The sequence below is a fragment of the Apostichopus japonicus genome, chromosome 19 (assembly GCF_037975245.1).
Source record: "Apostichopus japonicus isolate 1M-3 chromosome 19, ASM3797524v1, whole genome shotgun sequence".
Lineage (NCBI taxonomy): Eukaryota > Metazoa > Echinodermata > Holothuroidea > Aspidochirotida > Stichopodidae > Apostichopus > Apostichopus japonicus.
This window is the reverse complement of record NC_092579.1, coordinates 29,341,053-29,364,161: the sequence shown is the minus strand read 5'-3', so window position 1 is coordinate 29,364,161 and position 23,109 is coordinate 29,341,053. Positions and strand designations below refer to the sequence as shown.

At 37.4% G+C, this 23,109-nt stretch overlaps 2 protein-coding genes across 4 annotated transcripts in view; one reads left to right on the top strand and one right to left on the bottom strand.

Annotated features, from left to right (window-relative positions):
* Positions 1-384: 384 nt before the first annotated feature.
* Positions 385-6,849, bottom strand: LOC139960369 (major facilitator superfamily domain-containing protein 6-like). The gene is made up of 4 exons (XM_071958683.1): positions 6,673-6,849; positions 4,687-4,773; positions 2,108-3,298; positions 385-998 (listed from the first exon to the last, which is right to left on the bottom strand). Exons 1-4 carry the CDS (start codon positions 6,716-6,718, stop codon positions 820-822), a joined length of 1,503 nt encoding a protein of 500 aa, XP_071814784.1. The 5' UTR covers positions 6,719-6,849; the 3' UTR covers positions 385-819.
* Positions 6,850-10,441: 3,592 nt separating this feature from the next.
* LOC139959537 (uncharacterized) overlaps positions 10,442-23,109 on the top strand; it is a 39,804-nt gene continuing 27,136 nt past the window's right edge. The window contains exons 1-9 of one of the 3 annotated variants that reach the window (XM_071957243.1): positions 10,442-10,777; positions 11,680-11,991; positions 17,213-17,308; positions 17,978-18,069; positions 19,040-19,105; positions 20,014-20,124; positions 21,091-21,313; positions 22,155-22,396; positions 22,705-22,858. In XM_071957243.1, the coding sequence (XP_071813344.1) occupies positions 18,029-18,069; positions 19,040-19,105; positions 20,014-20,124; positions 21,091-21,313; positions 22,155-22,193 (480 nt within the window). In that variant the 5' untranslated portion in view covers positions 10,442-10,777; positions 11,680-11,991; positions 17,213-17,308; positions 17,978-18,028 and the 3' untranslated portion in view covers positions 22,194-22,396; positions 22,705-22,858. The remainder of the gene's footprint in view (positions 10,778-11,679; positions 11,992-17,212; positions 17,309-17,977; positions 18,070-19,039; positions 19,106-20,013; positions 20,125-21,090; positions 21,314-22,154; positions 22,397-22,704; positions 22,859-23,109) is intronic. The other 2 variants (XM_071957244.1, XM_071957245.1) reach the window with 2 other exon arrangements.

Below are 23,109 nucleotides of genomic sequence, written 5' to 3'. Positions count from 1 at the left end.
TTGAGAAAAGCATCGTCCGTGTATAGGCCTATAAATGCGACAAGTACTCATGACATATATAGACACACTGATTTTAAACGTTATCAATATCTTCGTTTGGCAATGGATGTGACAGCCACCAATTGGAATACAATTGCACAAATATTTAATTTGAGACATTACTGGGAGGTACCGTATATACTGAAACTTTATAGCTAAGCTAAAATAAAACTAAGCGTTCTCGGACGGTTTGATAAAACGATGAGTAAATTACTGCAACGAAAAATGAAATCAATCTTGAGAGATTATCACGTAAGATTCAGTCATGTTATCCGACTATGTCATACCCCCCCCCTCGCCCCTCCCCACATGGACATAATATTTATATTATCAATGGTCAATGCATTAGTTTAAATTAAATGCACCAAATTATCCTCAAAAAATGCTTTAACGAATATGGAATCATTATGTACATAATATTCATAGCTTGACCGGCAAACGTTAGCAGCATTTCTCTTTTGTTTTAAAGAATAGAAAATGGACATAATTATGACACAGCGCGGAGAAAACATTGTGTACATAACTTTGATGAATCTGGTGAGGTGAGGTGGAATCTTTTGCCGAAAGGCAACCAACTTTTTAATTAAGTAATCCTTGTGTTCAATTATTCTCACCGTGACACCCGCAGAGCTCGGATGTTGGCAAATCGTCCCGGGACGACATTAAACAATGATTCGGTTGTACGTGTCATGTCAAGTTTAATATGTCCATAAACTATACATATCATTGGGTCGTACTCAGATGGTAATCGTAAAATGCAGCTTCTCTGACTGCGAACATCTAATTCTGCATTGCTTCTTTGCTATTGGTAACGTGTCTCTTCTGCCTGTGGTATATCCAGATATCAACACAATAAATACACAATGCTAACAGAGCTAGCAGAGCTGTTAACCTAAACAAATGTCTCGCTCCGTAGATGTAGAAGATAAATCCACCAGCGACGATCCCAATGGTTTCTCCTAGTATTGATGAGAAAGAAAATAAAATGAAAACAAAATTGTGAGATAAACAGAAAAGAAGCTGATAACTAAACATTGCTTAGAAAAACTCGAATCTAAGTAATCTAAGCCAAATGAAGTATAAAATTTATGAGAAAACCTATTTATAACTTCAAATAGAAAAGACTTGGCGTATAGCATCTTTACACTATAGAATTTGAGGACGCCTTTTGTATTGTGCAAGCCCTGCAGTGCACAGAATATATTTCTGGGTAGCTTCGAATCATGCACGAGTCTACGGTAGACTGCAGAACGGTTCCAAAGCACACTGAATTTTACTGATACACCGTATAATGAACATTGTGACGTCATGGCTATGTTGGCAATGTATCAACTTCTTGTATTATTTAGGCCATAGCACATGGCAACCACCTTTAACCTTCGATATCGACAGTAACCTAACAGAGACTTCATTTTACTGCAAGCAGATATAGGAAGTATAACGATGATATACAGTGGCGTAGGAAGGTACTTTTGAGTGGGGGGGGGGGCTGAAAACTGATGGCCGGCCTGGGGGAGGGGTCTAAGGGGAGGGGGTGTCCCCCTCCCTTTTGGAATTTTTTGCATTTCCAGGTGGCCTCAGATGCAATTTGGTGCAATATAGCACACTTCAACACCCACTCCATTTTGTAAACTTAATTTTGTATTTTCACCTGGCCTTAGATGCAATTTGGTGGTCCAAATGAGATTTTTTTTCTCATTTGGAAATGAAAAAGGGGTTTTCTGACTTGCGAAGCGGGGGGGGGGGGCGGAATGATACTTCCGCCCCTCCACATTTTTCACTGGGGGGGGGGCTGGCGCCCCCCACCCCCCGGTTCCTACGCCCTTGATGATATATACATAATACGCACGATAAAAATGATGCATGCATATAGTGTTGCTATTTAGAAAGAGCGCCATCTCTATAAGTACCATGACGTTGTGCACGCATGCGCGAGAAAGCAATAGAGCTTGCGCAGACGTATGCGTGATATGGAGGTATCCGCCGACGACTTGCTCTTCCTGCTGAAATCATGTTTGTGTTTGTTCCTTTGATGTTTGTTTGTTTATTTGCTTGCTTTTTTACTCACCAATGCCTGCTTTCAGAGCGGTCATAATTGCTTGTAGTGTGGCCGACATTCCTGTCGGAGCGACATGATTGGCATATTCGGTACAATTTGGCCAAAGAAGTCCGTAACATATTCCATGCAACGTCTCCAATGGTAAGATCATCCATGGGTTTGTGACAAGTGTGTAACCTAGGAAACGAAGAATATAAGCGACCAAACCCAAACAAAAGACGCCCTCATAGCCCAAACAGCGTATCAATCTCCCAGAATAGATGAGGAAAACTGTTTCCGGCAGGCACGTGGCTACTAAAGTCAAGCTCATAAGAAATTTAGATGCGTTTAACTCTTCAAGATACAGAAACAAATATGCCGCGTTGATACCTTTGCAGACCCCAGCAACAGTTGCTACGAGAAACGTCATAGTCACGTGGTGATCACTAAACAGAGTGATTACCTCATGGGAAAAAGAGGTCGTTGGCATTATAGCTGTGTTTGCAATCTCTATTTGCACTACTGGGAATAAAGCGATTACTAAAATTACAGTGTAGAGGATGAACGAAGGAGTGAATACACTTTGAAGAAAGTATAAGTCGACTTGAAAGTCATGAGTCTGATACGAGTCAATTACAATTCCGACTAGAGGTGATACTACTACGACTGCTAGAGTACCCAGTGATCGTTGTCTGCCGAAGCATTGCTTCGGGTACAGTTTACATAAGTCCACCGTAGTTGCTTCTAACAAGCAATAGAATCCAGAATGAAAGATATTGTCAGTTGTTGTCACTAGTGCAACCAGAAGAAAGGTCAGCAAAGAAGTTTGCGAAAAGACGCTTGTATCTACTATCCTTTGTTGAGAGGTGACATTTCCATCGTCCATTATGAAAGAAAGGTTCCCTTTTTGGTCCAATCGGTCTGTGCTGGTTATGTTCGAGTAAACCTCTGGTTGTACCCCATCGGGGTATTCATCTGTCATTGAGTTTGATTCAGGTACCGGCGGTACGAAGAGTAGTAGAGGGAAGCTGATGGCAGATCCGACCAGGCATAACACCATTAAGGGTTTGTGTACGCTAAACTTATCAGCTACGGTTCCCCAGATTGGACTTGATGTGAAGACGGTTACCGGCTCTAGAGATCGTAAGAAACCGATCTGTACAGTATTCAGACCGATCTCATACATGAAGACTGGAAGATAAGGTTTCATCACCGCCCACGCTAAGGGAAAGAAAAACGAAAGAAAAAGGGGGGGGAGGGGGAGTGTTAAAATTTATACAAAGTTTCGTAACAAACACTGCTTTTCATTATGGACGTTATAAAACTCTATTTACAAGGTGGAAGTTCAACATTAGTGATTACTCCCTTTAGCTGTTAATAAAGCTGTTCGTCATACTTAATTCATCCTTAGTGACATAGGACGTTAAACGTAACGGAAACCTTAACAATCTATAGTGTTTTTCTTTACATATAAAGTTTCAACAACAACAAAATCTGAAAAATTTCCAATTCCAAATAGGAAATAATTTTATTGGGTATACCCTTATATGAAGTACCGTATGTCTGTATGAAAATAAAAATATACATTATTATTGAAACCATAATTATTCTCCCCCCCCCCCGACCCCAATTTACTTATTATAAATTAATACGTCTCATTGGGTGATATAACAAGTCTCTGAAATACGTTATATGAAGTTCGATTCCAGCTATAGTGAGTGCATGCCCAAGGCATGACCCGCATACTTGGCCACAGTGCGCCGATTACAATGCCAAAACATCGTGAATTCACTATCCTAACACAACTAGCCCTCCCCTGAATGTATAATCATCAATAACTAGTCATTTCATATCAGCCACCAATTCGGAACTATTCATGGTGTGAGACAACGAAATAACTCAGTAATTGTTCTGAGGTTTCTTCCCCTGTGGAATCTGAAAGTTTTGTTTCTGTGAAGAAGACTTGAAGAAGTCTAGAATAAGATGGGTGCCTCTTGAATCGGGATGCTTAGGGTAAAGCAATCTCCATATAAATCCCCCGTATAGACTCACACATTAAATCGTCCAAGTGATGTGGTCGCTGGAGCCTGGTAGAATTGTGACTCTCAAAGAATGCTATAGCCCTCTCTCTGGATATCTGATATCATGGCCAATCATAACGTTTTTCCAACAATTTTTCGGATCCTAACCGTGTACATTTTGAGTAACGAGAATCCAAGGTTTCCGTCACTTGTTTTAACATGACGAGCCTTTTACTCTCACACGCTCCTCTTTGAAGGCCTAACGCGGTCTACAAAATTCTTTCATTTTCCCAACTTTTGTTATTCGGCACTTTTCCTGAGATAGGGGATTGAACATTTTCGGGTGATTGACATAAAGTCTGTTATGATGTACTCTGCACCTTGAACAGGGAACTTCATCTCGGATATCTGTACATATCTCACTTGATATGGAGGGTTATGGAATTGGTTCTTTGATGATACCCATATGGGATATACGGTAGTCTGTGGGTTTAGAACAAGGGTCAGTTTAAGGGGCAGTCGTGGGGAGGGAGAGGGGAGGGGGAGGGGCGGTTATGTATACGATTAAACTTGGAATTAAGCACTCACCAGATAGACCAAGGAGATACGTCAACTTAACGGGTAGAAGCGCTCGATTAATGCCATCATACCAGTGTACAGTAGTTTCATTCTTCTCTGTATTAAAATATAGAGATACAATGATAATACAAAACAGAAAAAAAGAAAGCAAAATACATTATCTTATGAACAGATGCTTGCCACCTTGGTGTGGCTACCTATAGAGAAGTGTGTATTAGGCCAATATACTGCAATTTGTGAACTTCATGGAGCTACAACCATAGTGACATTTATACCGTACATTCACTAAACAAGGCCTCACTTTGACACGGGAATGGGAAAAGGCCGTAGAAACTATATCAATCAACCCAAATTTGTTAATGATAGACCAATCACATCATGCTTGATACTCTCAAGTATGGAGAAGTTCTGTACAACTTTTGTTGGACCGTTCCACTAAATTGGACACGGGAGTGGGAAATTTCATAGAAACTGCACATCAATCAACCCTTATTGTTAAATGGTGATGTCCGAGGGTGTAATGATGGGCCAATCAAATTATGCTTGATACTCTCAAGTATGAAAAAGTTCTGTACAAATTTTGTGGACCACTAAATTTGACAAGGGAGTGAGGAAAGTCGATAGAAACTACATCAATCAACCCTTATTTTTATATGGTGATGTCCGAAGTGTAATGATGGTCCAATCACATCATGCTTGATACTCTCAAGTATGGAAAAGTTATGTACAACTTTTGTTGGACCGTTCCACTAAATTTGACAAGGGAGTGGGGAAAGTCCGTAGAAACTACATCAATCAACCCTTATTTTTATATGGTGATGTCCGAAGTGTAATGATGGTCCAATCACATCATGCTTGATACTCTCAAGTATGGAAAAGTTATGTACAACTTTTGTTGGACCGTTCCACTAAATTTGACAAAGGAGTGGGGAAAGTCCGTAGAAACTACATCAATCAACCCTTATTTTTATATGGTGATGTCCGAAGTGTAATGATGGTCCAATCACATCATGCTTGATACTCTCAAGTATGGAAAAGTTATGTACAACTTTTGTTGGACCGTTCCACTAAATTTGACAAGGGAGTGGGGAAAGTCCGTAGAAACTACATCAATCAACCCTTATTTTTATATGGTGATGTCCGAAGTGTAATGATGGTCCAATCACATCATGCTTTATACTCTCAAGTATGGAAAAGTTATGTACAACTTTTGTTGGACCGTTCCACTAAATTTGACAAAGGAGTGGGGAAAGTCCGTAGAAACTACATCAATCAACCCTTATTGTTAAATGGTGATGTCCGAGGGTGTAATGATGGACCAATCACATCATGCTTGATACTCTCGAGTATGGAAAAGTTCTGTACAACTTTTGCGGGACTTTTCCATAAATTTTGACAAAGGAGTGGTGGACTTATGAGCTGTCCAAGGGTACATCATAACTGAAATCTTTATACAAAAGCCCCTGTTTTCGACCCACACATATTTTCATTGAACAACTTCAATGCACCGCCATTGAAACGATATATCCACAACATTTCAGTAAATTAAGACAAAACCTCTAGAGGAGTAGCATTTTTTACGTTATCAGAAAATGACCTGTCGGGACCTCAAACGACCTACAAATATACATGATTCATATTTATGAAAGTTAACTCACACAAACCTCTTAAAAAATATTAGCCAAATCGAAGGAAAATAACGAAAAGTCATTCATTCAATCACGGTGGCCAAAAAATAACAGAATTTCGGCAAAATCGCTCCATCGCTATACCTCAGCTGAATGTTTTCCGCAGCTGAGCTAAAACTCAATTACGATTCTACAGAATTCCTTCCTGCACCCTATGCATGCCTCCCAGTCCATCTGTGTATATACGGTCCTAATTATCGTTAGATCGTTACAGAGACATCGACGTGCTGACCTCGGTAATGAATATACCATTGGATGAATGAAATATTAATATTACACGTTCAAATTTTACAATATTGAAATTTACCCAATAAATCCTCCGTTTCGTCTCTTTCAGACTGTAATTTATCCATCCGATCTCCAAGTTTAACAACTGAAAGGTAAAGTCGAGATACCCTTAGAAGCTTCTGGTGTCCCTCAATAAAGATGCAAGAAATCCTTCCTTCTTGTCAACCTTCTCGTCAGACTTTGCTGCCAAGAAGTATAGTACCTGGCATGCACGTTATAGTGGCAGAGACTGTATAGGTTTACTTAGTAGCTACGATATGCCCCATGCAGCTCTGAGCACGGTGAAACAATACATGCATTTTATGCCATATCTATGATAAAGTTTTTCGACCTTATTTACTTTAGGAATCCTTGTTCGTTTAGATTAATACACCACAGCCGTCTGAACTTATCGGACATTGACACACCTCCACCATATCAAGGTTCGCTCTGACGTCACAAGAGGTCAACAGTTTCAACAGTATAATTGCCGATGACAATATCTCGCTTTTCATATGTCCACACTTTCCAAAATTACCAATATATTAAAGCATACCCTTCAATCTTATAAATTTACCAGTTCACTTGATGTACACCTTGAAACAAAGTTCATTCAAGCAATCAAAGCAGTAAGCAAGTTATGTATATGCACTGCGTTTGGCATATATAGTGTATTGAGATTTACAGCATGGTTAGTTTAGAAAGTTTGACAAATTTATAATTAGTATTCGAAGTGCCTATATCATTCATATATCCCAGTATACAATGCAGGGACATATATGCTTATATCAGTCGCTGTTTTGGTATATATTTTCATTAAAGTGAATGAGAAAAAGAAACTAGAGAAGAGATTAAAAATAAAAAAAATAATAAAGCTATACGTTTTGAGCCGGTGATATTTATTTTGTGTCATTCTGAATAACGGCGTGTAATATTCGCACATAACTCGATTATAATATCTAGTCTAACTAATGAAGATACAAGGTAACAATTATCAAATGACAATATTAATAAGTGATTTATCAACAGCTTAAACCAAGTGTAGAAGACTTTCAACCCTCATATATATTTGATATAGTGCTGTACAGTTTCTTTCGCGTTTCAGGTGCAATTTGTACTGTAACAAATTATCCTATTTTTATTAACAACTTCAAATGCACCACTGTAACATATATTACAGGGACTAAGCTTTACGCTAAATGAGCATACCCTTCAATGTTAAATAAATAAACTCAATTAACGCAAAAATTGCTATTTTTTTCTGGTTGTTGATTTTTATTCAGCAGAAGATAGAGAACTGTGGGGAAGGGTAGGGAAGAAGCTGAGAAGAGGTTGAGGGACAGTTAATTAGTCTTACTCATTAAGAGAGACCGCACCATGCCTGACTTTTAACGAAAATGCAAGGTTAGATGAAACGATTGAATTTGAAAAAAAAATACAGAACAGTTACTTATTGTACATTTTTTTAATGTACAGAAGAGTATACAAACATCATAGCCTATACACATGCGCAGCCCGTATACTGCATGCAACACAAAATCACACTAGATGAAAGATCGGCGCATCAAATTACTTTCGCTGAGCAAGACAGACGCCTAGTTAAGTAGGCTACTGGAGAACGGATTAGGTTTCTAAATTTTGAATAATTACACGACAATCGTCTGCTTCCTTTTATGTTTGTTGTTGTCTTGAATCATAGGCGTACGGGACCATTTCAGTTTGGGGGGGCAGAACTTTTTGTGCCCTAGAGTTCCCGTGACACTATCTAAGCGGAGCGCCACCATCGGTTGGCGCGTAGCGTACAAGAAAATTTTTGGCACACAATGCCTCTCAGATTGCCGGAAACGGCACTTCTGAGGCCTTGCAAGTTGCATCTAAACATTCTTTATTTTATAATCTCACGTTTTAGATATTTACACTTCCCAAAAAATTTGGTAAATTAGAAGAAGAAAAAATAGTAACATCACTTTGAAGGGAAAATATGGGACATTTTATTTTTTAAGCTCCTATATTTAGTTAACTTATTTATAATTTTAACACAGTACTCAGCTACCTCCAGAAAAACATAAATTGTTCAACGACACGTAGGCGGGATAATGTCGCTGTGTCGGGTGAGACTGCAATTTGTCTCACAAAAAGTATAAAATATAACAAAGAATATGATAAACCAGTACTTCTAGGCGTGTAGGCACTCCCCCCCCCCCCCCCACCATCCAAGAAAAAGAAAATGTTTCTTTTATACACTCATGTCGGGGATATCCAGGTCAAGGGCGGCGGAGGCACTTTTAATCTGGGGGGGGGGGAGGGCACCGACTTCAAAGGGCACTTTGCAGAAATTCGATTGGAATGATGCAGCCTTATATTCAGTACCCTTTATAACTCTTATTGTATTATCTTATTTGTGTATACACATCACTCCATCAACGCCCCCCCCCCCCCTCAAGAAAAATATGCATACTAGCACTGCAATATCCAATGCGCAAATTGGGAAACAAGGAACAAGTTTTCTTTTGAGACAAAATGAGGTGAAATCATGCTAGTTGCTAATGTAGGAATCTTCCGAATTAGAGTTTTTTCTTTTTAATATCTTAACAATTTTTTTCCATTCGAAAATGCTTTGAGTTTGACTCACAAAAATTCATTAAAAGTCACGGGCTTAGCCAGGATTTGCAAAGTTGGATGCACGATTATCTGAGCGGAGCGCCACCATCGGTTGGCGCGGAGCGTACTAGAAAATTTTTGGTTTAACAAACCCCTCAGATGGCCGGAAACGGCCCTTCCCGAGTGTTCATTCTGGTTCCCTGGCCTCTTGCTAACTTGAGGCACCTCAATTTTTATGTAGAAAAAAGACAAATTTTTAACCTGAGGAAAAGTGGGGGAGGGGCACGTGCCCCTTTTTCACCCGGTTCCGCCGCACTTGGTCCAGGTATACAATTGACTAGTTAGAAAAAAAAATTGATCGTGCAAAATGCGTGGTAGCCCAGATGAACTGCGCTTATGGTGGTGTTACACGGAAGTATTCGGGCATCATGATGCTAAATAAAGAAAATCATGGAATTGTCGGGCCAAAATTTGAACAAGATTCGGGCAAGCTACTGCATATATATATATATATATATATATATATATATATATATATATATATATATATATATATATATATATATATATTTTCCCTCTTAGGCTGCCCGAATTTTTCAGGACTTTTGCCCGAAATTCTTGTCCTCTGGAAATTTGGGGGGGGGGCAGTCTGCCCCCCTGCCCCCCGCCTCGTACGCCTATGTCTTGAATGCACCTCCCTTGACATCCTTAGTAATTTGAATAGTTTGATAAATGAAAAATATATTTCTTACTTCTTTTCTCGAGTCGGTTTACTAACATACGGCATGAACTGTAGATAGTTATAATAAACAGCCTAATTTGACAAAACTGCTAATTTAACGTATACTACTACTAATTTAACATGTACTACTACTAGTTTGACATGCACTACTACTAATTTGTCATGTACAACTACTAATTTGTCATGTTAGCCTAAGCTACTACTAACTTGTCATGTTCTACTACTAATTTGAAGTGTACTATGACTAATTTGTCATGTACTACTACTAATTTGACATGTACTACTACTAATTTGACATGTACTACTACTAGTTTGACATGTACCACTACTACTAATTTGAAGTACTACTACTAAATTAATGTGTACTACATTATCTACATGTTCACGTACTACTAGTACTGCGATTATTGACTTTTTTATTGCGCTCTCATCAACCTATTGACATTTGTCACATTTTGTTGGTGTAATTTTCTGACAAAATGGCGATGAAACCTATTTAATCTTCGTTTATCTGCAAATTAGCAAGGCCCGGAAAGGGTCATTTCCTGCTATCTAGGGAGTATCTTTACTCAAAAAATTTCTGTACGCTCCGCGGCAACCTGTGGTGGCGCTCCGCTTAGAAACGGCTCTGAAAGTGTCGAAAGCGCCCATACAGACCATTCTCGCCCCCTCTGACCAATACCGCTAGCTCCGCCATTGACAGAGCCGTCTGCTGTTACCCAATGAGAAAATGCGAAAAACGTTCCTGCGTAACTTAGATGTCTATCTACGGGTAAAGGTCGCAAAGTACATATTTAGAAAGGTAACATTGTGCCCTGTATGTTCTTATGTCATGTAGGGTATTTTCTAAGGCATTCATGTCTTATAAAATGAGAAATATAAAGGCATGAGGCTAGATCCCATGGAACTGTCATTTGTCAAAACGCAAATAGGCTAGCCTTACTTAGGCCTAGGCTGAGCTATGCTTAATTAACTTTTAAAGCCTAGCTCAGACCTAAGTTAGTTTTAGTGTAAGTTAGGCTATACTGTGCCTGCATATATACGTGTTTTGTCAATGTCATAAAATGGTCTATGACCAAAAGGATCAATAAATCTAGGCATTATTGTAATGTAAGAATTGCCACCCAATTCATCCATACTTAATGATCCCGAATAACCTTTTACCTTTTACCTCTTACCTCAACAATAGGCTTCTTGTGCTCTACACACCAAATGTGAGGTCTGCCCAAGCTTCCCTTGTTGAGATATCGTGTTTAAACATTTTTAATTTGACCTCTGGTGACCCCAATGACCTTTGACCTCCACCAAGATAAAAGGCTTATTGTACTCAATGTGGTACTTCTACACATGAATTTAACCTTCCCTTCCCTTCTTAAGATATCACTTTTACAAGCTGAGCGTCACAAACATGCACATATATACGTCATCATGAATGCAAAGGTTACGATTATCATCAAAACCAAAAATATCAGGTATTATGGAGCAAATTACTTATGAATTGATTAGAGTGTGGTATATAAAGTCCATATTTTATGCAGTGTGTCATGACTACAAACTTACTGCAGTATGATTTGGTTTTGATTTGATTATAGAATGGGCTGATCTAGTTTCATTTGTAATATCTATCATTTGTTTTGGCTTTAGTTGATCATACTTTTGAATTAGTATATAAAGAAGAAAAGACAATATTGTTTTTGATTTCAGAAAGAAAAAAAACACCATCCACTATAGGTAAGACCTTCTTAGGTGAGGCTGGATTGGTGGAAAAGAAGGGTCTTCTCAACTCTGATGATAGTCCTCATGAAGTATGGGAGAAGGTGTTACAGGCCTAAAAGCCCAAAACTAAGAGATGGTGGAGGCTTTGAATACCTGAAAGCTAATGCTTCCAACAAAGTGCTGGATGCTATTCCATATCCAGCGAGGGGATCTGGTAAACAGCAAATGAAGTCAATCTTTAGAAAGGCACCTATCTATCTAAGACCAATCCAACGTGACCCGAGACTTGAAAAAGTAGATGTGAGTAAAACAGTATTGATGTTAGGAGAACTGGGACAGATTATATTAAATGTTTGTGCTAAATGTAATCATCATAGTGGAATATATGAAATTGAATCAGCTGTTCTGATTACCGTGTAACACTATTTTGCAGTACTGTAAGTACTTGAGTCCAGACTGAGACCAGAATCCAGACTCAGTATGTCTTTGACCCGGTATTGTCTAACACTGGGATCCCTGGACTCTGAATTAAGTTTAAGTCCAGATGAGTCCATCCATGGTTGGATCATAAGGATAAGCATAATGGTTTCATTAACATTATTATCAGTGCTCAAACATAATTTAAATTATCAAATGTGAGTTACAGGCATGTTCTCTGTAGTAGCTATATATAGTGGTTGGGCAGCAACTGTAGGTATGGCACTACATTCTTCAATAGATATGGCTCACCACCTCCGATCAAATTCATATTACCACCTTTCTTCTTCCTCTTCCTAGATTGAACATAAGAAATTAAAATGACAAGAGAGCAATTTCTGTACACAATATCATACATAACATTCAAAGGGTGAACTGATATAGGAAACAAGCCGCAGTCTTATTAGTTTAATTGAGAATAAAATGTTTAAGGAAGTTTACAACAGTGGCTTAATGGTCAAATTTTAGAAGTAGAGTTAGAAAGCAGGCAATGACAAGGCAAAACCATTACTGATGCAGAGAAAAAAGTGAAGTGGAAATGTAAAGGGCTATTACGAGGGTCAGGAGACATATTGGAGTATGTTTTGGAGGAGTATATTGCTAAGAGTCTTGAATGGCATTGATGTACTGAAGAAGAGAACTGATGTTTAAAATATGAGGAAAGTGTTAGTAAGGACACTGTGACTGAAATTGTTGTCCCAAATGTATAAAAGAACAACATTAGTGTCCCTAAATGTTCTGAAGATGCATACTGACTCGAACTGATTAAAGTCTATATTATTATTATTATTATACAAAATTTCTATAGCGCCTTATCCAATCAGAAATTGCTCTAAGGCGCTTTACAGTAAAATACAAACAATCATGATATACAAATATATAAATCGATAATGTAAGGTATAAAAAGGGTAGAAAATTTGTTAAATACCATCTGACTATAAATTGTATAAAAACTGCAAATGTAAAAGTGAAAATTATACAAACAAATTCTTAAAATTTAAAATATATGTAAATGTGAACAATTTTAAATTTTAAAAACGCTATAAACGCAAAATGGAAAATGCGTTGTAATAATGTGACAATATATAGTATAGAAAGCACAATTAATGGAATGCAGATCTAAATAGAAAGGTTTTGACTAGTTTTTTAAATTCATCTATATTTTTGGCACACTTAGCTTCCTCCGATAAACTGTTCCATAATGTCGCAGATGAGTAATCGAAACGCCTGTTTCCGTATGTAGAAGTTTTAATGACAGGTTTGGTAAGTAAGGACTTGGATTCTGAGCGTAGAGATCGAGTAGGCTTGTATTAATGTATTAATTCAGAGAGGTAGATACTGTAGGGGCTAAACCATTAAGTGACTTATATGTATATAACATATAATTGAACCTGCAATGAATCGGCAACCAATGTAAGTCACGTAATATGGGTGTAATATGCTCATGTCTACGAGTGCGACTTACAAGCCGTGCAGCGCAATTCTGAACTCGCTGAAGGCGATCGGTTAGCTTGTGAGGCAGGCCATATAGCAGGGCATTGCAGTAATCCAGTTTTGATGTCACAAGGGCATGGATTAAAGTCTTACACGCATCATCTGAGATATACCTTCTAATTTTGCCAATATTCCGGATCTGCCAATAACAGGACTTACAGATAGAGTCAACTTGATTATCCATGGTAAGATTGTGATCAAGATATACACCTAAATTCTTTACTTTAGGAACTGAAAATATGGTGTTAGGTCCCATATTTATATACAAGTCTTGAATAGCATTACCCTGAAATTTTGGTGAAAATACAATGAACTCAGTTTTGTCCTGGTTAAGTTTCAAACAATTAACCCGCATCCACCTGACTATATCTGAAAGGCATGCTTGGACCTTAAAAGATACATCATTCCAGGACTCAAGGGCACCAAAATTCAAATACAATTGCGTATCATCAGCATAACAGTGATGGTTGATGTTATGGCGCTGAATTATTTCTCCAACTGGACGGGTAAACATACAATATATCAAAGGACCAAGTACAGATCCTTGTGGCACCCCAAATCTTAGCTGTTTCTCATCAGATATAACATTATCAATTGTATACATTGCATTCTGTCCCTAAAATATGACTAAAACCATTTTAATGAGTTTGACGCAATTCCAAAAGTATGTTGGAGACGATTAAATAAGATCTCATGATCAATAAGATCGAAGGCTGCCGATATGTCCAACATGACCATCATTGTTTGGGACCTCTTGTCAAGAGCTGCGGCAATATCGTTATGTACTCTTAGTAAAGCTGACTCAGTTGAATGGTACTGGCGATATGCAGATTGGAGATTATCATGCAAAGCATTGGCATTTAAGTGATGTTGAAGGCGTATTGCAACAACTTTTTCTAAAAGTTTGGATATAAAAGGTAAATTTGATACAAGTCGGTAGTTTTTAAACACTTCTTTATTCATACCAGGCTTTTTGAGCAGTGGTTTAACAATAGAACGCTTAAAACAAGACGGCACCTTTGATTCAATGAGTGATTGGTTTATGATGGCGGTTATAATTGGCAGGAGTGCATCGACACATTGCTTCAATAGCCAGGTAGTTATAGGATCCAAGTTGCAGGACTTTGTTGGGGAGCTTGTAATTAGCTTCCGTACCTCTTCTTTGGTGGCAGGAGAGAAAGATTGTAGAGGACAACCACCAAAATTCTATCGTCTGCCATTATGTCTACACTGGCCGTGGCATCACAAGTATCATATTCCTCACGAATAGCTGCTACCTTGTTTATAAAGAACTCACCAAATTGATTAGCAAGACTTTCAACACATGTGTTTGATGGCAATGTGGCATCATTTGGTTCACCCATTAAGTCTTTGGTTAGACTGAAAAGTCGTCTTTGATCACTGCCACATTCCGCAATTTTGTTGCAATAGTAGTTCCGTTTTTCTTGAACTAGAAGTTTATTAACAACTTTACATTGGTTTCTATAAATTTGCCAGTGGACAGTAAGACGAGTCGTCCTCCATTTTCTTTCAGCCTTTCTTCTTTCATGTTTTGCATGTCTGAGTGTGTCTGTGTACCATGGGGTATTGGGTCGTAAAGTAATTGTCTTGGTACATTCTGGTGCATGGCGATCAACTAACTTGCTCAAATGATTAATGTAGGCAGCCACTAGCTCCTCAACCGACTGATTGACATTCATTAAGGTTTTACAATGTTTGATGTCATCGATAAAATCAGGAACATTGATATCACGAAACTTTCTGAACGTTGTAACTTTGCGAATGTGATCTGGTTTATGCGTATTGATGTTGAGACTTACAGCGTAATGATCACAAGTCAAATTTCCATTCATATTACCGAGACATGCGTCAACAATAGATGGTGAACCATACAGTATGTCACTGTGTTCTCGGGTTATCACTACATCCAGGGTATGTCCAGCACGATGAGTTGCACCAACGACGTGTTGTTTTAAACCATGGACATTTAAAAGTCTAGAAAACTTCTGTGAATCAACATCATTAGGGTTATCCAGGTGAAAGTTCAAATCACCAACGATGGTCACACGATCTTTCATGGCTGTAATACTTTCTAGAACTACTCGTTTTACCCCTTTTAGGGGAGTTGAGTAGTATCACTCCAGATCCAGATAAAGTGCCCATTCATCAAAATATATAGAATTCTTGAATCCATTTTTAGAAGAGGGAGGGGGTCAGTAGATAACACTTAATGCAAATTGTAAATCACCAGTGCTGATACAGCAATCCATATGCTCAAAATGCGTGTAGAGATTATCCTTAGTCGAGGTGTTAATCTTTAGTGATAATCCAGATTTAAACAGCAACCCAACCCCTCCTCCAGTCTTTCTGGTGGAACGGGGGACATGCTCGAATTCATAACCCATAGGGACAAGGTTACCTATTACAGAGCTGTCAGTCACATTTCCCAGCCATGTTTCAGTTAGTGCTAAAATGTCAATATCATTCGATACAACAAAGTCAGAAACAGATATTGCTTTATTGCTGATGGAGCGAACATTTTGTAAGAACACTATTAGCGGCTTGGTATGCTGGTTATTGAATTTAAGTTTATGATCCCTTTTTATGACATGTAAATTATTGCGGTGCATTTTGATAGTTCTAACGTGGTTCACAAGCCTTGGTTTAATTACAGTTTGAATTTCATATTGCATATCATTATGGTATGTTTCTTTGAGTCCTGTAGGTAGCTGAATTAGATTGTTGGTAGGTAGCTGGATTAGATTGTTGAAATTTATCCCTGATTGTTTACCCTCATTGATTTTGTTATTCCATTTAGCACAATCTCTATTTATAAGCACTGGTATGCATCTCCTGAATTTAATGCCAGCCTTTGTTCCTCTGCGAGTGGGTCTCCTGAATGGAGTTAAATCATCTATTGTCCTTTTCCATGGCTGAAAGCCCACACAAGACTTAACAGATTTCTCTACAGCAAGAAGAAACTCTCTTGTGTGTTTAATGGTTACTGCATGAATTTTCTTAACACTAGTAAGGAGAGAGAGTTCAAGATTTTCTCACAAATATTTAGTGGTAAATCCAAGTACAAAAGTCACAAAAATATGTCCATATTTAACAGAATAACAAACACAACAAATACTGAAAAACACAGCAACTTTCCAAAACAATATAACACAGGTATTCCCAAAACAATGAGGAGCACTTTTGTAGAGCTGCCATTAGATAGCGCTGCATACAGAAATGTTAAATATAAAGTTAGAGTCATAAATATGTCAAACATTTGATGCATTGCCACTTCGCATATATAAACTTGATCACTTAGCATCTGAACAATATGATTAATGACTGAATTGATAACTATTTTCAGATGCTCCTTTACAAACTTAAGTGATTTTAGTGATATACCAACATCACAATGCTTAACTGACTATGCTATGTTCAGGACAATCCCATCCAAGTAACAGTACACACTTGACTGCACATATACCATGATGTTATTATCGTGTCACACCCAAAAAGGATGAATTCAATTTGTGTTCATTTCACTTAACAGACACCAATGGCAGATGGGAATAAGCTGCAAGAGAAGTGCTCGCTCTGCCACCATCAAAATGGAATGCAAAAGTGACTGTGGTGAATTGGTGAAGCGGTAATTTTCTCCAAATTTGCATTGCAAAATATTGTATTTGAAGGAGGAAAGAAATGTTTGGTAAAAAAAGAAAGAAGACGAGGAAACTGTCTTTAAAAAAAGTAAAAAGATGAATAGTAATACATGCTTTTAGGATGACCATTTAGGGTCATAATTCCAGTCTATTGGCATATTTCTCTGAATATTTTGACTGACTGATGAATTGTTTGAATTCTACAGATGGTCTCTGACATAGTCAGGACTTTACCCATATTATTTACTAACAAACAAACTAAATGTGGAAGGTTTAAAAGTAGTTTTAGGTGTTGTTATAACAACAAGTTCTATTCTTCACCTTCTAGTCTGTCTGTGTCAGCAACAGCAGCTTTGTTGTCAATGCCATCTTTTGTAATTACTACCTCATCAGCCAAATCTTTGTGAGTTTTGTGCTATTTAATTGAGATATATAATTTCATATATAACTTCATTGTTTATTTTGCTTTTCATTGATTGTCCTTAATTTTCCAATTTCAATTTTTTTCTTGTATGTTTGTACAAAATTAATACATAAATAACATGACTGTGTGGTTAACATATGAAGGACACTAAAAAACCAGCAGGCTGTTATCTCAGCTAGTGACCGAGTAACCAAATAGTTATAACAACAAGTTCTATTCTTATCTCTTCTAGTTCCTCTTCACCAGCAGCGATGTCTGTGTAGCCAACAACAGCTTCGTTTCTATGCCATCCTTTGCAATGACTACCTCAACAGCCAAATCTTTGTGAGTTTCGTGTTATTGAATTGAGATACATCATTTTATAAAAAAGCTTCATGTTTTATCTTTCTGCTTTCAGCTGTTAGTATGCTTACAGTTAGTTCATCGTGACATTTTCCATTAACACGGTCCTGGGTGCCACATATTTTCCCCCACTGGTGCAACAGTCTCATTGGAACAACCATTTTTTTCAGAGTTATATAATCTACCTTGGAATAAAGATACCCTAAATATGTTTAGGTCTTGAAATCAATATATTTCTTTATTATTATTCTTTCTTTGACTGTAAAGCTTCCAAAATATGTACATTGATATGGTTGCAAAATTGCAGAAAAATCTCAAGGAGGGAATCTTTTACTTCTTTCATGTTTGACATGTGGATGCACTATTATTAGAAGAATATTCTGCTTCTGTAGAGGTCAAAGGGCATTTATGGTCAACAGAGTTAAGGCCCAAAAATCTTATACACAAGATATCTCAAGAATGATAGCTTCAATTTTTGACACATGGATGCACCATATTTAGGAGATATGTATTGTTCATCATGAAGGTCTTGGTCGTTTGAGGTAAAAGTCTGCAAATAGTGTTAACATTTATTTTAAGAATAGTAATTGTGATGGACCTCCCTTGTAGCACATGTATGTCCCACATTGACTAGAAAAAAACATTTTCTTTGTTGGCAGTCAAAAAGTTCACTTGAGGTCAACAGATGTAGCATTGCATAAACCTTGGCATGATTTGTGAATTAGTTTCCTCATTAATTCACATTCTCATGTATGTTCATGGACTAATTGTACATAATGTAGTAATTGCACTATAGAAATAGTAAAAAGAATATGAAATGAAAGAATGAAACCATCTTTAATATTTTAAGTTGTTTAAATAATGTTTGTCAATATCTGTGGGCTTTTTAAGGGGCTGGGATATTTGAGATCTATCATATGACTAATTTAAATATCTTTAAATTAATTGACAGTGGAGGAAACCAGATGCCAGGGACATCCACATCTTCATCAGTGATTTCTGTGAATTCTGCTGACAAGTAAGTATTATTAAATAAGTAGATGCAATAACTCTTGAAGGTTCCTAGTCCAGATTTGAGTAAATAAAACTGACATTGCCCAGGATTGAAAGTGTAAGATGTTTGACTACTAATTAATGGATACACCTAATGAATCCTTAATGCACTGGTCTACATTAAAGGTGCATGTCTAAATCTTTGACTACATATTGTGCTTTTATCTCATCTATAAATCCAAGTAATGTACATCTGGTAGAGCGGTGCGAGATAGAGTCATGAGGTGACTGACACTTATGTGATCTTTAATCATAGTGCAAGGTGTGGCTAACTAAAATATTGAATGGCTAATCATGTCCATTAATTACACCCATATTAGATATGGTGGGAGTTTATAGGTAGGAAAATGTTAGGGAGGGGGGGGGGGGGTGAAATCTCAAATTTACGGAATGGTCATTTTGATACAAAACATATCACATTTTCCAGATCTCCATCCAGAGTATCTTTCAGAGTATTTACTCTCACACAGAAATAATTCACAAAATGTCCCAGCTGAAGCAATGCAAAAATTCTGTGCCAGCCACCCCTCCCCCCCCCCCACCAGGAGGAGAGGATTTTGCAATTTCTATTGTGAATACTTATAACATGTTCTACAGCTCTATGTTAAGGTAAGAATTCCAAACTAGGTTGGTTGGTTATGATGATCCGTAACAAACTAACATATGGTGATATGGCTAAGGAAAGAGAAAGGTAGGCCATTGCACAAATCTAGCAAGACCCCCAATGTTACAAACTTATTTTAAAGAATATTTTCCGATGGAATTTTGGAAACCCAGTTAACTGTTTGTGAGTGTTGGGAAAGCAAAAACCTTTGTCTATCAGTGAATAGTTACTAAAATGTTCATGTTTTTCTCGGTTCTCATTTATTCTAGATATATGTCAGATTATATTGATATCATGGAGCCTGAAGATGATTCATATGCAAGTGATGAGGACCTGAAAGCCATCATTGAAGAGAGTCTGAGGGACCTGGACAATACAAGGTTGATTTTAGAGTTCAGTAGTTCAAGTAAAATGCCATCTGTTTATATTGCAAGATTGCAGACCATTTGGATGAAAATCATACAGAGATGCCAACCAGTACGATTTTATCGTATTTAGTACTATAAAACAAGTGAAATACGATAATACGATATTGCCTCTTGAAAATACAATTTTTCATCTCTCTCCCCCCAAAAAAACAATTTTTTAAATTTTTTAATTTTTTTAAAGGAAGCGGAATCGCATAGAAACATGTTAAAGTAACCCCCCAAACCCTGACAAACACGTTGAACAACGAGCCTCCATTGGCGGGAAATATGCGGAATCGGCAGCTTTACAATTTTCTCATTAAATGTTAATGAAAAAGCAAACATTTTACTTGCCCGTTCTTACCAGTAAAACATTTTTCTGACATTCTACTGGCCCGGGGCCAACGGGCCAGTGGTAGTGTCAAGTTTTCGTGAAAATCTGATTTTCTCTCCAAAATCTGATATTTTAGGATATTCAGTCTGTTTTTTTGTGTCAAGAGGTTGGCATCTCTGGTCATACTTGGTATACCAAATCCGATTATAGCTGGTGAAAGATCAAGTCACATAATATGATACAATGGGGGCTGCACACATTTAAATCAAGTCACATAATGTGATACAATGGGGTCTGCACACATTTTAATGAAGTCACATAATGTAATACAATGGGGAATGCACACATTTAAATCAAGTCACATAATATGATACAATGGGGTCTGCACACATTTTAATGAAGTCACATAATGTAATACAATGGGGTCTGCACACATTTAAATCAAGTCACATAATGTAATACAATGGGGGCTGCACACATTTTAGGCTAGCTCAACCCAGTAGTTGAATAGCTTTCTTTTGTAGTATGGTTTAAAGTCTTCCTTGTATGCAACTACTATATTAATTATTAATAAAGCCTTCAACATAATTTGATTATGTCTACAGTGACATTGGAGCCATGGAGGCAAAAATGCTCCAGATAATTGAATTGTTTCAATCTAAGAGGGAGTCAGAGAAATTGATTGTGGTGGTAAGAAGGAAGAAGATTCTGCGAAGTGCCTCAGAGGTTGCTATCAATCAGAGTGGATTTTTCTTCTTAAAGGAACCAGTGGTTTATTCTCTGGGGAGGATGCAGTGGACCTCTGGGGACCTAAAAGGTTTTTTTTACGTATGTGTGGTGCAGATATATATGTGTCTTAATATTTCTACCTATATTTACAGCATATGCTGCAGGAATTAGGCTTAATTCATATAATGTCTCATCTATTGTTATTCTCTTTCTTTCTGTTATTCTTTATATATCCTCCGAAGAGGGGAAAGACACTATAACAACAAAGACAATGTAAAAGACAGTAAATATCATATATTGAAGGATACAAGCAAGCATAAATGCAATGCCAAAAACAATGTCTTAGAGCTGTATACAATCAATCCCAAAAATAACAGGAATGACAAAAGAAAGAAAAAAGGAAAATGTACAAAATAAAGAATGGAAGAAGGAAAAAAAAACTTGAAAGAAATAGAACAATAGTGACAACAAACAGAAAATTGAAAAATAGCAACAACATGCCAATAACATTGACAAAACAAAAACATGGAAGTTAGAAATGGTTTACTATTTTAGCTCGAATGAGCTTCAATTTGATTTTAGTTATGATCACTTATGTTAGATAATAAAATGTTCTAACATCTTCAGTTTGGAAGATTAAATGTGCATGCTAAAACACATTCAATGATGGTAACCTCTTCCATGCTACACAAAATGGTATTGTGTCTTGCAGTCCACATATGTATGTTATCTGTGTACCTGTATTTGTGCATTAATAGTTCAGATTCTACTTCATATATGTATATATATATGTATACATATATGTATACATATATATATATATATATATATTTATATATATATATATATATATATATATATATTTATATATATATATATATATATATTATATTCAACTACCTGCACAGAATAATGTACATCTGTCCTTTTTCCATATTAGACTACTTACACCGCAGTTACCAAACCTAGGTGTCTTTGAGAGGAAGGAGGGCCGTTTATAATTTTCTCATGACGTACACTTCCTAGAGAAGGGAAAGTACAAACTCACAGGGAGATTGTTGCATGGAGTATACTCCATGGAGGACCAGGCAGCTCTGTATGACATGATGGTCGGCAGAAAGTCAGAGGATGACATTCTACAGATTCATGTGATTGACGAAGATGTCGTTTCGTTTCAACATGGTAATACCTGGCACATGATTTAATTGAGCCATTAACTGCAAGACACATCATGATACAATGTAAGCTAATTCAAATTGATTTGCTTCTATTAAAAATAATTCATTGACATGCTGTATTATTGAAACACTGTGTATCTACATACTGACAAGGTCACTCTGCCTAGATGATGCCATGAACATGGTTCTTTTTTGGAGGTGTCCTTCCCCCCCACTGAAAATTGCTTTCAAAGAATCCTGGAGAGTGATTCTGTTTACCCCTCCGAAACTTTCCCCCATTTGTACAATATATATGTAAAAAAATCATTTCAGATTAAAAATACCACCTCTGAGAGCATAATTGCAGCTACAATTGCAACAATGGGTGACTGGGCAGCCAACAACGGATGCAGTAGTATCTATTCAATGACACTGCAGACAAACGAAGAAAAATATGTACCCTCCTCAAGCAGCATTTGTTTTACAGGTATGATGGTCTAAGCTGTACATTCAACTTGTAGCCAGAGAAATATTAAGGGGTTAATCAACGGTCTAGCGTGCATTACTCACAGGATTAATGCACGATCGGGGGATAATGCAAGCGATGCACGAGGGCGGAGCCCGAGTGCATCCAGCGATAGCATTAACACCCGGAGTGCATTAATCATGTGAGTAACGCATGCTAGACCGTTGATTAACCCTGTTCATTCATAACACTACCATTTGTGTGGGGGAAAA

Coding starts and splice junctions, on each gene's coding strand:
- LOC139960369 (XM_071958683.1), bottom strand. CDS start 6,718: ATGGATAAATTACAGTCTGAAAGAGACGAAACGGAGGATTTATTGG. Junction 4,774..6,672: donor CGAAACGGAGGATTTATTGG/GTAAATTTCAAT, acceptor ATTTTAATACAG/AGAAGAATGAAACTACTGTA. Junction 3,299..4,686: donor GTATCTCCTTGGTCTATCTG/GTGAGTGCTTAA, acceptor TCTTTCCCTTAG/CGTGGGCGGTGATGAAACCT.